Source organism: Arvicanthis niloticus, chromosome 18 (genome assembly GCF_011762505.2).
Source record: "Arvicanthis niloticus isolate mArvNil1 chromosome 18, mArvNil1.pat.X, whole genome shotgun sequence".
Classification (NCBI taxonomy): Eukaryota; Metazoa; Chordata; class Mammalia; order Rodentia; family Muridae; genus Arvicanthis; species Arvicanthis niloticus.
Window position 1 is genome coordinate 42,853,120 of NC_047675.1, and position 15,763 is coordinate 42,868,882.

At 45.3% G+C, this 15,763-nt stretch overlaps 2 protein-coding genes across 2 annotated transcripts in view; both read right to left on the reverse strand.

The window, feature by feature from the left end:
• Positions 1-482: 482 nt before the first annotated feature.
• Positions 483-11,588, reverse strand: Gcsh (glycine cleavage system protein H). The gene is made up of 5 exons (XM_034522125.2): positions 11,296-11,588; positions 7,191-7,270; positions 5,499-5,562; positions 2,053-2,184; positions 483-1,243 (listed from the first exon to the last, which is right to left on the reverse strand). The coding sequence occupies exons 1-5, from the start codon at positions 11,432-11,434 to the stop codon at positions 1,146-1,148; spliced, it is 513 nt and encodes a 170-aa protein (XP_034378016.1). The 5' UTR covers positions 11,435-11,588; the 3' UTR covers positions 483-1,145.
• A 2,361-nt stretch (positions 11,589-13,949) lies between these two features.
• Positions 13,950-15,763, reverse strand: part of LOC117722988 (polycystin-1-like protein 2) — an 81,551-nt gene continuing 79,737 nt past the window's right edge. The window contains exon 43 of the mRNA XM_034522329.2: positions 13,950-15,102. Within this exon, the coding sequence (XP_034378220.1) occupies positions 14,941-15,102 (162 nt within the window). The 3' untranslated portion in view covers positions 13,950-14,940. The remainder of the gene's footprint in view (positions 15,103-15,763) is intronic.

Here is a 15,763-nt window from a genome sequence, read left to right on the forward strand (position 1 = left end):
TTCTCTAACCTAGCAATGATGAGATGATTTCATTTTCTTTTTTATTATCACAAGGCAAAGAGTGAATGCGGTTTCCCATCATTGTAAGTTCTACAAACGAATTTGCCTTTGGGGAGAACACAAGGTCAATGCACACTGAGAACAATGGGTAAACCTGAACCTGAGCATGTGCACTTTATGTGCCTGTGTCAGAAGGCATCAGATCCCCTGGAACTGGAGTTAGGGATGGTTGTGAGCTATCATATGGGTGCTGGGAACTGAACCCCCAGGTTGTCTTCAAGAGAAGCAGGAACAGCAAGTCCTCCTAACCACTGACCCCTCTAGCCCCTGGCCTAGATATTTTTAATAGTTTCACATGGTTAGACAGGGTATACCTCAGTGGTATCCATAGCACCAGACACAGGAACTTCTATAATTAAAATTAACCTTTCTAAAGCTAACAATCACTAAGTGAAACATTAATATACAAATAAAAACCATGATGAACAAAGAAGATGAATGTTTTATTTGTTTCTCGTGGTGCTGCAAAGCCAGTGCTTCCCGGTGGGAACAACAGCCAACACAGCACATGGCAAAACCAAGACAGTACTCTCCTGCATCTGACAACACTGTGCAACACTTCCCTGCATTCCCAGGCATTTCCAATGAGAAGACACTAAGTCTCTGACCAAAATCCGGTGGTGGATATGGGCAAGTTACAAAATTATGTAAGATAAACCACTGTTATCCTGAATTATGAAATTCTTATAACCAGTGAGTAGGGTCTCACCACGTAGCTGTGGCTGGTCTGGAACCTGTTATGTAGACTGACTTGAACTAACATCCGCCTCTGCTGGGATTAAACAGTGGTCCATCACCAAAACCAGCCTCATAACCACTTTTTACTGCAGATGATCTTATGAATTCTAAACACCAGAACTTAACCCCTAGTCTAAATACTTAGTATGGTGATTATCAAAAATCTGTCCACTGTGTTTATCTGCATCCATTAGGAAGATGGGGGTGGGTCTTTAGCACTGTCAAGAACAGTTTCTTTCCATCAGTATCGCTAAAAGTTATTTCAAGTCCTCTATTCTCCACTAGTTTAAGACAAGCATGGAGCAGGTCCCATCCCAGTTTTATCTGGAAGTGGAGGTGTGCTACGGTCACTCCTCAATGGACTTCACATATTTCTCATATGCTTCTTCACTCATTAGTTCATCCAGCTCAGAAGGGTCACTCAGTGTCATCTTGATCAGCCAACCTGTACCCAAAACAAAACCTCAGTTCAAACTGCCTTTTCGAAATCAAATTTATTCAAGATGTAAAATTTTAAGTCCCTCAAATTAATACAGTGCCCTCATTTAAATGATACGGTTACTCTAACATACATCCATTCTTTCTCCACTAAATGTAGCCCTACAACATCAGTGTGCTGGAGTAAGATGGAGCAAAAGATGTCTTTAAGACAGGGTTTCTCTGTTTAACAGTCCTACTGTCGTGGAACTCACTTTGTAAACCAGGCTGGTCTTGAACTCAGACTTCCCACATGCCTCTGCCTCCTGAGGAGAGGGTGTGGGATTAAAGGTGTGCACCACCATGCCCAGCTCAAATAACTTTTTTAATTAAAATATTTTAAAATAAAACCTTGGGGCTGAAGAGATGATGGCTAGGCAGTTAAGAGCACCTGCACACACGTTTTTAAAGGCATACTGAATATTAACTCTCAGAGCAAATGGCAGTAGGAAGACTGAAAGCCAGCCATGGTGGTGCATGCCTTTAATTTCAACACTGAGGAGGCAGGCAGAAGCAGGAGGATCTCTGAGTTTAAGACCAGCAAGAGCTATATAGAGACCCTTTCTCAAGCCATCGAACCCCAAAGAGAGAAAGTCTGAAGGGCAAGACAGCAAGCCAAGAGAACCACAACCGAATCTTAATTAATACTGCCTGGCTGTGAGACCTCCGGTTACACCTCCGAGGTTGTTCATTCATCTATAGCATGGAGGAAACTGCTGCAGGCAAGTAACTTGACTGGGCTACTTTACTGTAGGAATGAAATTCTTAACAACTTACCGTCTTCGTAACAGGATTTGTTGACAAGTCCTGGGTTTTCTGCAAGTGCTTCATTGACTTCAGTTACCTCTCCTGACAGGGGAGAGTAGAGTTCACTGGCAGCCTTTACACTCTCCAAAGCGCCAAACTCCTCTAAAAGGAAGCAGCGAAAGAACCTAGTTAACATCAAATCAGTGACTTAAAAATACAAATGTGTCTAGGAGTAGTGTCCCACGCCTTTAGTCCCAGCACTCAAGACAGAGGCAGGAGGATCTCTGTAAGTTTGCACCCAGCCTTGTTTATAGAGTGAGTTCCAGACCAGCCAGGGATACATAGTGAAACAAACAAAAAAGACAAAAACAAAACCAGAAAATATGGTAAGTGATACAGCTCTGTGGACAGAGCGTTTGCCTAGCATGCATGCGCCTTAGGTTCAGTCCCCAGCACTGCATGAACTGGGTGTGATGGTGACACCTGTAATCACAGTGCTGGGGAGACACAGGCAGGAGAATCAGTTCAAGGGCATCCTCAGCTACACAAGGAGTTAAGAGGCTAGCTTGAGGTGAAGAAAATCCTGTCTCAAACACCCAAACCAAAAACCTTTTTTAAAAAAACCCTTGAGATGGTTCATTAGTAAAGTAAGCCTGATGACCTGAGTTCAGTCCCCAGGACCAAAGTACAAGAGAACCATCTCTTGCAAGTTGTCCTCCTGTTACCCCTCAAAACAAATAGTGTTATAAACAACTTAAAGATAAACTACATTTTTATACAGTTACATACAGTCATGCTAAAAATTTGAATGTCTTTACAGTGAAAGTTTTGGTTTTGTACAAAAAAAGGCATAAATAGCTTCAACACAGTGAACATACACATACTGTGCACATTGCAAGTGGCAAACTGGAAGTATCTGAACGCCAGTGCGATGATGTTCAGTAAACTGTAATTCTTTCAACTTACTAACCATGCATGGTGTCACATATCCTAGCCTGTGGAGGAGCCCTAAACCATGTGTACATAGGACATCACCCAAGGGACTTGGTAAGGCTGAAAGAACTGTGCCAGGATTTGAACTGTAGCCCACTCCAGGGAACCTGCATCTTAGAGTGAGCGAAGACCATCTACTAAAATGAAAGCCAAGTGTCTTCCTTACTGCTTGCTTCTGTGATGAGACACCACGAAGAAGGAACTTCTTAAAGGAAGCACTTACCTGGGCCTTGCTTACAGAGGGCTAGTCTATACTCATGCATGGCGTTGGAGCGGTAGCTGAGAGCTCACATGTGTTCAACAAGCCATAGGTGCAGAGAGGAGCCTGGGCCTGAGGGGAACTTTTGAAACCTTAAGCTTAATGACACACATTCTCTAAAAAGGCCACATTCCCAATCTTACACAGTCAGCTCTACTAACTGGGGACCAAACATTTAAACATATGAGCTTATAGGGGCCATTGTTGTTCATATCATACCAAGTCTACATCTTAAGAGCCAGGTATCTGATCCCAGAAATAGGGAGCAGAGACAGGGGCATCTCTGTGAGATGGAAGCCAGGCAGGCGTGAGACCTTGTTTTTCTTGGTCTGTGTGTTATTCTTTCAATTTGTTTTTAAAATTTATAATTATTTTTTATGTATATGGGTGTTTTGCCTACATTTATGCATGTATTCTGCGTGCATGTGCTGACGCCCTAATAGGCCAGAGGGGGGCCATCAGGTGCCCTGAAGCTGGAAGTACAGATGGTTGTGAGCCACTATGTGGGTACTGGGAATCAAACTAGTTCCTTTGGAAGAACGGTTAGTGCTCTTAACCACTGAACTCTAGCCCAGAGACCCTGTTTTTTATTTTGGTCTGTAAGCAAAAAAGGTACCTGCTGCCAAGTCTGGTGACCTAAATTCAACCCCTGAACTAACTGCTCCATATTGTCCTCTGACCTCCATACATGCACCATGGCATATGCAAGACACACACAACCACATGGGCAGTAGTGGTACACACCTTCAATTCCAGCAGGTGGAGCTCTGTTCCAGGCCAGCCTGATCTACAGAGTGCCAGGATTGCCAGAACTACACAGAGAAACCTTGTCTCAAAAACCAAACCAAAACCAACAACAACAACAAAAAATGAAGAAGGGGTAGGAAGTTCAGTACATATAGTACTGAACAGAGTTCAGTACAGTACTCAGTACAGTTCGGTTCATGGTTCAGTACAGCACTGACCAGTACAGTACAAGGTTTGCCTTAGGCACAGGCCCTGAGATCAATCTACAGAACCCATATTACACAGAGAAACTTGAAAAACCTCACATGAGATAAAAGTGGGTATGCATGGGAGATTCTATTAAGGATGAAATCAAGACATCCGAGCTGGGCAGTACTAGCTTACATGTGTCAAGGAATTCATGGTCAATTTTGTAATTTTGCTGAAGTCACATGACTGGTAAATTGGGAGGCTAGGTTTTAAAAATCAGGTTCTGGGCTGAGGAATACCTTTTGCTTTTACAGAAGACAGTGTTCAGCTCTCAGTACCCAACTACCTGTAACTACAGCAGTTCCAATGCCCTTCTGAAGCCTGTGCACGCACCAGGCACACCATGGTGTACATGCAACATGCAGGCAAACACTCATGCACATTAAAATAAAAGTAAACCTTACCCCCAACACACACAAATAGGCTGGCTTTTATGTTGGATTCTCTCTACTATATACAAAGGAAGGCAGATTTTAGCTTTTACTTTTGTAGTGCTGGAGAAGGAGCCCAGGGTACATATGCATGCTAGCAAACACACTTGACCACTGAGCTACACCACCAGCTCCCTTTACAACCAAAAACCTCAGTATCCCTTTTTGTGGGTGAGGATAGTGTTGACCCTCTAGCCCCTGACTTTCCTTATAAAGATATTCTTTGTGCTCATATCTGTGACACTGGGTGTGTCAATAAAATAAGCCAGAGCTGGGTAGAGAACTGTAAGGAAGCACTTGCTGAGACATTACTTCTCCAGAGACGGTGACAGCCTCCTTCAGCCTAATGCACACCAAAGGGGAAAGCTGAGTAAAGGTCCTCAGTGGCTGTCTGTGGAACAGCCTTTACCCACTCATCTGTAGACTGCAGGTGTAAGATAATGAACCAGTAACTGGTACACAATTCTGTGTGACTATTCTCCTTTCCTTTTTTTTTTTTTTTTTTGTTTTTTTTTTTTGTTTTGTTTTTTTTGTTTTTCGAGACAGGGTTTCTCTGTGTAGCCCTGGCTGTCCTGGAACTCACTCTGTAGACCAGGCTGGCCTCCAACTCAGAAATCCACCTGCCTCTGCCTCCCAAGTGCTGGGATTAAAGGCGTGCACCACCACCGCCCAGCTATTCTCCTTTCCTAAAATTACTCTAACTGACCCTGAGTGCAAACAAGTTGTCATTCAGGTAAAGACCAGGTCATAAAATCATGTCATGGACTATGACATTCCAAAATGAGAAATACACTCACCTTGTTTTTTCAATTTTGTCCCAATTTCAGGAAGACTACAGTAAACAACATCTCCCAAAGCTTCCTAAAATATAAAAACAACATTAAAATGTCTAAGAAGTTGATCCCACCAGAGAACAGGAAAGAGACAAACTATATTATGTATGTATAACCCCCTGTCTATATTTTGGTCTATATATTTCACACATGAGGGGCTACATTCTTTGCTTTTCTTTATACCCCTTTAAACATGTAAAATGGGCCAGGTGTGGTGGGATATCTCTAAAATCCAATACTTAGGAAACAGATGTAGGAGAGTTGTAAGTTCAAAGCCAGCCTCAGCTACATAACAAGACTCTATTGCACAAAAAGAATAAAATTAGATGAGACTTGGGGGTACACCTACCAGAGGCTAAGGAGGGGAGAACCCAAGTTCAAGGCCAGCTAAGTCACCTTAGCCAGAGCCTATCTCAAAATGAAAAGGAAGAAAGTGAGTTAGATCCGAGCCTCAGCAGTGGAGAACCTGCCTCCCGTATGTGAGGCCCAGAGCTCACTCCACAGTACTTCAAAAATAATAATTTAAAATGTTAGGTGTATTGTGGGCACATGTGTTCATGCATTGCATGTCCATGTGCAATGACAATAACACATGGAAGTTAGTGGACAACCTGCAAGAGTCAGTTCCCACTTGTCACCCTACCACATGCATCCCAAGGATCAAACTTGGGTTGTTAGGCTTGTTGGCAGTTGTTAGAGCTACACTACAAGAAACAAGCCTCCAGCCGGATTTGACCTCCAGGCTGGAGTAACCCCAGGCACAAACCACATTCTCCAAATGAGATTACTACTAGCTGTTCTGAGCACCCTGTGCTTTCCACCTCTACAGTTTTAGGCCATGACCCAAAAGGCAATGCCTGAAATCCTACCCACTGATTCTTCAAACAGTGTTCCTCATGGACCTGCCTTCCAGGGCATGGCCATACCAGCTGAGTGAGCCACTTTTCTTCACATCACCCAGGTAAGCTGTATCACATGCATTACATTATACTTTGCTGTCACATAGGTGATTCCCCATGTAGATAAACAACCTATATTGTGCTGTGCCCCCTCAGGAGGTATACAGCCATGCCAAAGAAGGTATCAAAGACCCGGAAACCTGAGAATGCAGCATGTCTGAGGAGTTGTGCATTCTCTCCCTGCCTCACTGCACACATGCAGCAGGGCAAAACCACTGAGTGTTCCTGCATGGCTAGGGTTCTAGAGAAAGGGCCGACTAAAGGGTTCTCTTTACATTAGCCATGTTTATCCTTAGTTGTGTTTCCCGTCCTTGGTGATGTGGGTTCTCATGGTACCTGTAATGGCAATGCTCTCCCACCCAAAGTCTTTTGCTCTTAAAAGTGCTTTTTGTTCAACAAAAAGCACTTAAAGTTTTTTCAAAGGAAGAGTCTTCCTGTTTAGCACAGACTGATCTCAAATTCATGGTGTCTGCCTCTGCCTGCGCATGAGGTAACAGGTTTGTGCCACCATGTCACACACGGTTCCCTTGTAACACATACACTGGCCCTAACTAATGTGCATTTGACCTCCTTTACTTCTGACCTTTCTCTAAGGGTCTTTACAAGAGCCCAAAGCATGGTACCATTTTCATAAGGGAGAGAGAATCCAAACTACTTGAGAGCAGGCTGTCACAAACACGTCAAGGCAATCCAGTACCTGAGCAAAATTGCTGATTCCCACTGTTCCAATACCATCCTCTGTTGTTATCCATTCATGTTTCTCTGTGAATTTACGCACTAAAACACAAGACCAGGATTTCAGAAAAACAGCAGCAGCATATCTTCAAAGGCCCTTCAAACATCATTGCTGTCAAAAGGTTAAGACGTCTCCAGAGTTGCTGTCTCACGTAACTAACTGACATTGCTTCCATAGTTTGATGGATAAAGATAAGGCATTTTAAAAACATTGTGCAGCCAGGGATGGACTGAGATGAATACTGTAAAGATTGGTGTTAATGTAGGTGAGGGTCTCACCTGAATGTATGTATGCAGACCATATGTGTAGAGTCCACTGTGGCCAGATGTCAGATCCCTGGGACCTGGAGTTACCCAAACTCAGATCTTCTGGAACAGCAACTCGTGCTTTTAACCACAGAGCTATCTCTCCAACTCCAAAGATCATAGCTTAAATGGAATCCTTGTACATCTCTGGGCTTATCTGTTTTAACATCAGTCTAAGTCACTTAAAAAACGTCGGGGAATATTTCCTGAGTTTATTCAATGACTATTCTTTTGAAGACAGGCTTGGGTGATGGGTTTGGGGAGGCAGAATAAAGCTTGCCTGGACAGTAAGTGATGCATGCTGTACACAGCTGACTCATCTGGAGTACAGGGGATAAAGTAGGAATGTGGCAAGTTTAGCTGGACAGCGTGGCCTTTGCTGGTGACCTAGCACTTACTTAGGAGGTGGTAGGATTGAAAGGTTAAGACCATTAAGATGGCTTTAGAGATGGCTCAGCAGTTAAGATTTGTTACACAATACCTAGCACCCACATGAAGAGCTCAGTCATCCCTAACTCCAGACCCATGGGATCTGACTCCTTGTGGCCTCTATAGGTACTGCATGCACATGATGCAGACAAACACAGGCAACACACCCATACATAGAAATAAATAAAATACCATTAAGACCATCTCAAAACACAGGAAATCAATTTCTGAAGGACTGAGAATGTAGCTCAATAGAAGATAACTTGTCTAACAAGTGGGGCTCTGTATCAATCCCAACAGTGGGGAAGGGGATTGATTTACACTGGGCACAGTGACCTTAACTGTAATACTGGGTGGAGAGGCCAAGAAAGGAGGATCAATTGAATCTGAGTTCAAGGAATTTGGGCAACACAAGACCCTGTCTCAAAAAAAAAAAAAAAAAAAAAAAGGCGTGGTGGCGCACGCCTTTAATCCCAGCACTTGGGAGGCAGAGGCAGGCGGATTTCTGAATTCAAGGCCAGCCTGGTCTACAGAGTGAGTTCCAGGACAGCCAGGGCTACACAGAGAAACCCTGTCTCGAAGAAAAAAAAAAAAAGATTTGAGGCAGAGAGATGGCTCAGCAGTTAAGAGCATATGTTGCTCTTGAATAGAACCATAGGAGTGGGTTCCAGCACTCACATGGTGGCTCTCAACCTTCTGTAACTTCAGTTTCAGTAAATATGGTAGCCATCTCTGACCTCCACGGGCACCAGGCACACATGTGGTGCACAGACATACATGCAGGCAAAAATCTTTTAAGATACGGAAACCAAAAGATTTAACCTAAAAAGGGTAATGTGAGTCTTTAGGTAGAGTTCACTAAGGTGACTGCAACTCAGTTCTAAGGACTGAAACAGGCCTCCTATAACAGTTATAACATGGCCACATCCTTAATATTCTGCAGTTATTTAAGCCTGTCCTTGAAGAAATGGCCTGGAGCTCAGTGGAAGGGCGCCTGTCAAAGCCTTGGCTTAAATTCCCAAGGCTGCTAAAAACTAAAGGAAAAGGGATTTGGGTCAAAGATGATGCACAGCTATGTGGCTGTGGCCCTCAACTGCCATTCTGACATGTCTAGAACTCCCTGATTACATTACCGACCAACAGTCATGCAGTTCAGCACAACAGCTGACCAGAGGCAGACAGATACAAATATTTGACCTTCTTGCGCTATCCTTGGTTACCCTGCTAACAGTGAGTGTTGCTGCTCTGCCTCAACTTTGCAGCTGTAGCTTGAGCCAGCTGCATTCTGAGCTCAGCACACCCAGGTCCGCTTGCCCTCAAAGTCCATACTGTCCTTTTAGACCAGGAATGCTACCTAAGCTTAGCCATAGACTACAGTTCTCCATTAACCCTTGACCTCACTCAAGAAAGCAGATTAGGTAAATAATTACTTTCTTCCTAATCTTTGAAAAACACCGTTTGAGGCCTGGGGATGTGGCTTAGTGGAATAAGCCACATAGGTGCTTGCTCTGAGGTAGCTCTAGGGCCAGTCTCTACCACTGCATGAACTGGGCTTGGTGTGCTCTCCTGCAGCTCCAGCAATGTCAGAAAGATCTGAAGTCTAGTCACCCTCAGCTGTACAGGAGTCTTCCAGCTGAACAAGTGAGATCATGCCTCAGAAAGCAGAAACAAACTGGGTGGTGGTGTACACCTTTAATCCCAGCACTTGGTGGAAGAGGCCAGTCTGGTCTACAGAGAGAGTTCCAGAATAGCCACAGCTACACAGAAAAACCTTGCCGGGCGGTGGTGGCGCACGCCTTTAATCCCAGCACTTGGGAGGTAGAGGCAGGCGGATTTCTGAGTTCAAGGCCAGCCAGGTCTACAGAGTGAGTTCCAGGACAGCCAGGGCTACACAGAGAAACCCTGTCTCGAAAAACCAAAAAAAAAAAAAAAAAAAAAAAAAAAAAAAGGTAGGAACTTTCCTACTTTCCCCACCATGCTTTGGGATCTCTAAAACTGAAGATTTTGCATTCTCAAATACAATAGTTTACTTACTATGGGTCGGTGTCTCCTGACACGACACACTAATAGTTAATAACACTATCCACTGTCAATGTGTCAAGCTACAGGTGACAGGACCCAAGTACACTTCTTCCTCAATGCAGTGCACTGGGGTTCTGAGAAGTTGAGAGACTGTGCCCAAGACCACACAGCTGTAAGAGGAAAAACCAGAATTGAATGTCTGTGTTTTAACAAGCACAAGGCTCTGCCCTGCATAATAAGTATGCACAGTTCTGCCAGTTCAAAGAGGGTAAAAATGAAAACCTGAGTAGTTAAGCAGACCATAGGAATTAATATATTAGGCAATATTTAACTAAATACCTGGAACTCAGTATGTAGCTCCAGCTGGCCTCGGACTCAGAGCGATCCTCCACCTCAGCAGTGCTGACACTTACAGGTGGAAGCCACCCACCATGCCTGGTTTGAAACGGAGTGCTTATTTGAGCATTTCTTTACGCTTATACTCCAGTCAGTAACGTACTGATGTATGACAAACTGGAGAAATTTTAGCAAGAAAGGAACAAGCGTGGCACTCCACACTGAGGAATAACGTGATCAACATTTTGAGTTCCACAGATTTCTGACCCAAGGCACTTGCTGAGAGCAGCCGTCCTGATTTATGCTGCCTGAGTAAGGTCTCCGCTATTTGCACTTACAGAAAACTGTTTCCCAGCTAACTGTGTGAATGCATATAACGGGCAGGTCTCCCAGTTGTTTCCAGTCCATCAAATCAGCCTCGTTTGAGCCCCAGTACACATCAATGACTCAATTACAGACGTTAGAACTCTGAAGTCATGAAAACGTTCCCTGCTGTCTGCAGTTCACAGCTCAAGCTTCAGCGCTACTCTTGGCTTTGCGGGGGGCGGGCTGGGAGAGTAAAAGGCTTTATTTCTGTACTTTGTTCATTCATCTGTATATGCATTCTGCTGAATTTTAGTATGTTACTGCTTACTTTCACTTCGCAGTTTCCCGTAATAGTCCACATAGCAAATCTAAGCGCTCCCCACATTTAGGGTCTCGGTGCACGCAAGAGCAAGCTCACCCCGGCACGAGTGGCCGGCTTACCTGCGGGTCCAGCCCTCTTTCCCTCCTAGCTCCACCTTTCTACCTTGGGTTCAAAGTTTGCTGTGTCCTCTCGCGCCTACTTAGGGAGAAGGGCCACAGAACCAGGATCCCGAGAGCGAGAAGACACGCGGGCAGGGCTAGGGTTCGCTCCGGCCGGGAGGCTTGTGAATGGGGGCCACTGACGTCTCCGGGCGGGCAGGAGCGGTGACCACGTGCCCCGCACTTACCCGACAGCAAAGCAGATCCGGTGCGCAGCGAGCGGACGGCGGCGGCTCTCGGCGCCCAGGGCCGCGGCGGGCAGGAGGCCAGGGCGGTGCGTAGGCTGCAGGCCACAGCCCGCACGCTCCTCGCCACTCGCAGCGACATGATCCGAGGTCCCGAGGGTAACTGCGCTTCGACTCCGCCACCGGGCTGGTGGGGACGGGTTGGGCCGGAGTAAGCGGAGCACCGAGGCCCAGGGGCGGGACCCGGGAGAGGCGCGCTCTGACTGGACAGCTTGAAGGTTCCACTTCGGATAGGACAACGCGCGCAAGGGGTGTGTGCTTGTGGAGGAGCTGAGGCCCGGATGGGCTGTGTGAGAGGCGCGCACTAGCTGGGCGGGGAGGAGGCGGGGCCTCATTGGAGGGCGGAGCCTCGCCACAATTGTGGGATCTTGCGAATAGAAGCTCTAAATCCGCAATCTATGGCTTGCGCTAAACTGCATCACTGCAGGGGCCAGAGAAAGATTCCAGCAAGAATAGCTTTGCTGAGCTAACTCAGTCTCATGCCACTAAGCCAAAAAGTCCTAGGAAAGATGAGGTGCCGCTAGGCCCTTAAAGTGCACAGTCATGCCTATCTGCACAAGGTCACCCCTAGGGGATTCATTTCGTTTAAAGACTGTTCTAGGCATCAAAGTCATGCCGACACAGATCATGTGCGTTTTAAAATGCTGAAAACAACGTGGCATGGTGGCACACTCCTTTAATCCTAGCACTCGGAAGCAGTCAGGTGGATCTCTAAGTTCTATGCTAGCCTGGTCTAAAAAGTGAGTTCCAGGATTCCCGGGGCTATACAGAGAAACCCTGTTTCAAAAAGAAAGAAAAGAAAGAAAGAGAGAAGGAAAGAAAGAGAAAAGAAAGAAGGAAAGAAAGGAAGGAAGAAAGAAGAAGAAAAAAAGAAAACAATCCAGGAAGCCACCTTATTACCCTAGAGATCCCAAAAGGGGCAGAAACTCTAAACCCAACAGACAGAACCATGCAATTTATTTGGGCCTGGAATATACCTGATTGCAGCATCTAAGAAGTAGAGACAGAAGATAGAGTTCACAGCCCATAGCTCTACAGCTGGGTCCTCTACAAGAGCAGCAATCACTCTTAATCACTGAGTTTTCTTTCTTTCGTGTTCTCTCTCTCTCTCTCTTTCTCTCTCTTTGTTTTTGTTTTTGTTTTTCGGGACAGGGTTTCTCTCTATAGCCTTGGCTGTCCTGGAACTCACTAGGTAGACTCAGAAATCCACCTGCCTCTGCCTCCCAAGTGCTGGGATTAAAGGCGTGCGCCACCAACGCCCGGCCACTGCGTTATTTCTTAAACCCAAAAGATTTCTAACATCCAGCTAGAGAGAGGGAGTTGTCCATCCTCAGGGTTATCAAGTCAGAGAGCACCATTCTTTATGTTCACTGTCAAGGGAAATGGATTGCCATCACCAAGACAAAACAGGATTTACCCTGAGGTGGCCATGGAAGTCCTTGTGGGAGAGGGACAGAAGGCTCCCAGAAAAGGCTCAGTTTCCCTTAGCCAAGAGGAAAGCGTGATGCATTTGGGGCAGGGAACCCAGAGTCTGTAAAATGGATGAGGGAAAACAGGAGCAACACACACTAGAAGCTGTAGTAGATACTCAGCTGAGCCTGGGCTGCTGGTGACAAGGAAGTAGCAGTTAGATAAATAAACTCCCCAGTAGATAACAAAGATGGTGAGCTTCCATGATGGCCAGCTTCTTCTACACCCTCCTGAGCTGAGACAAAAGCCTGGCAACTTAAAACAGAGCCAGGCTCAGCAAACAAACAAACTCAACCCTCAAGAAGAGACTCCACCCTGGTAGTAGCACACAGCTTTAATCCTAGCACTCAGGGACAGATCTCTGAGTTCAAGGCCAGCCTGGTCTATAGTGAGTTCCAGAGCAGCCAGGGCTACACTGGACAGCCAGAGAAACCCTGTCTCAACAAACCAAAATAAATGGATGGATGGATGGATGGATGGATGGATGGATGGATGGATGGATGAATGGGATAGGATAGATTAAAGATTTATTAAAAGAAGAAAAGGAGGAGGAGACTGGATTTCTTTGCTTTCCTAGTCACCACTGTGTTTTGCAAAGGGTCTTTCTCTCTGTGTCTGCTGCATGTGTTTCTTAACCTACAATAAAAGCCTCTCTTCAACTGTTGATTCTTTCTGCTCATGTTTACTGTGTTCAAGATTTCTCAGATGCTATCCCTAGAGACTTTCTCCTGCCTTTTAATTCTTTAACAGTGAAAACAAACCCAATCAGGACCCCTAGAGGAGCCAGGCATGCTGGGATTGTAGGTGTGCACCACCACCATTGATAAAGTATTTTTGACTTTTTTGTTTGGTTGCTTTTGGCTTTTGTTGTTTTTTTGAGACAAGGTTTCCTCTGTGTAGCCCTGGCTGCCCTGCAATTCACTCTATAGACCTTGCTGGCCTCCAACTCAGCAATTGTTGAGGTTTGATGTGTTGCTATGTATTGTAATGCTAAAATTTGTATCCCAAGGTCTAGTTGCCTCAAGAGAGTGAATTCTCAAGCATGCCAGCTTTTGTTGTGCAAACGTTGCTCCTAAATTTAAAACTATTGGTTGAATAAAGATGCCTACAGCTGGCTGGAAAGATGACTCAGTGGTTAAGAGCACTGACTGCTCTTCTGGAGGTCCTGAGTTCAATTCCTAGCAACTACATAGTGGCTCACAACCATGTATAATGAGATCCAATGCCCTCTTCTGGTGTGTCTGAAGACAACTACAGTGTACTCAAATAAATAAATGAATGAATAAATAAATAAATAAATAAATAAATTGTTCATTCTTTTAAAAAAAAGAGAGAGAGCGATGCCTACAGCTCATAGCTGGGCAAGAGAAGTAGGCTTCAGTTCCCAGGCTTAGGGTCTGAGGTGGAGATCAGAAGGAGGGAGGAAGAAGAAAGAATTCACCATGTAGTGAGTGAGTCATGGTCACACGGTCATGAGGGCTGGCCATTTGGAGTAAGAGCAGCCTAGACTGAGCAAGCCAAGTTGTATCTCAGTGTTATTGAGAGGGAAGTAGACAAGATAACACAGAGGGTTGATATTCCCACAGTGCTAGTGCTTTAAGGCTTATTACAAAAATAAAGGTTTTATGTCTTTTATTTGGGAACTAAATGATCTATGGTGGGGCCGAAACCCCAATTAATATTGACCACAGCAATCCGATGCCTCTACCTCCTGAGTGCTGGGATTAAAGGTGTGTGCCACCAACCACTGATGCTCTTCTGTTCTTTAAACCTATCAGTTTGTCATTCTTGGTCCCAGTGAGCTAACAGGATACCTATTAGCATTTAGAAGTCTTGAGAAAGATTCAAAGACAACAGCCAATAACCAAAGCAGTGAATTAATTGTTTCATAGAGAATGTTCTTTTCCATGCGTATTTTATTTCAAGGAGAAAATACATCAGAACAAACAACAAGCTCCTACACAGTGGCACTATTATATATGTATATACTGTGACTATTTTACCAGCTGGGGTGCAGAACTCCTCTATAGACAGCATAGCCAGTGGGACGCCAGAGTGACTGGCAAGTGCAGGCTGGAAGCTCTGGCCTTCCCTACCCCCCACCTGTGAATGAACAGTTTAAACCCATGACAAAGCTTGTGCTGGCTGAGGGGACAGAGCCTTGGAGGGAAACTCTGGCTGCTCACTGCTGCTCTGAGTCTCCTCCCGTTTACATCCGATGCCCAGAAAGCTGAGGGTTTTCATCAGGAGCAAGTCCGCAATCTCTCCTTCCTCTGACAGCTGCAAGAAGAAAGAACCAGGTGATGTATCTGGAACCATCGCAAGATTTTACTGCCTTATTTGGTCCTGGAGATGAGGCTAGGGCCTGATGGTAGAGCACGTTGGCTAAGATGCTTCAGGCTCTGGGTTTTATCCTCAGCACCACAAAGCAAACAAACATAGACTGTTTGTCCCAAGCCTAGTCACTAGGCTGTCCTAGGCTTGGGATGCCCTTCTACTGGAGCTCCAGCTCCACTGGGGAATGGCAGGCCTATGCTTCATGTTGTCTGTAGTGGGCCCTCTTCCTCTGCCAAGCATGTCTGGGCTTTCCTGGACTTTATATCCCAAACTGGACAGAGAAAGCCTCAGCTGGCCACTGCACCTGAACTTAAGCACCAGCCACCTCCAGATACCTTTCAGAGTGACTGTCACCCGCCTCACTCAACCTTGCTGCGTTCTCTTCCCCTGTCACTCTTGCTTTTCTGCTTGCCATGCTCACCCCTCAGTCCAGCCCAGCATGGGAGGGACTGGGATTTCTGGGGAATGAGAAACTAAACAGGTGTTTGTCACTATACCTTTCCCATACTTAACCATAAATGACTGAGAGATAGATGATAGATAGATAGATAGATAGATAGATAGATAGATCTTTAAAGAAAAAGGCATGGCTCCACAAACCTGT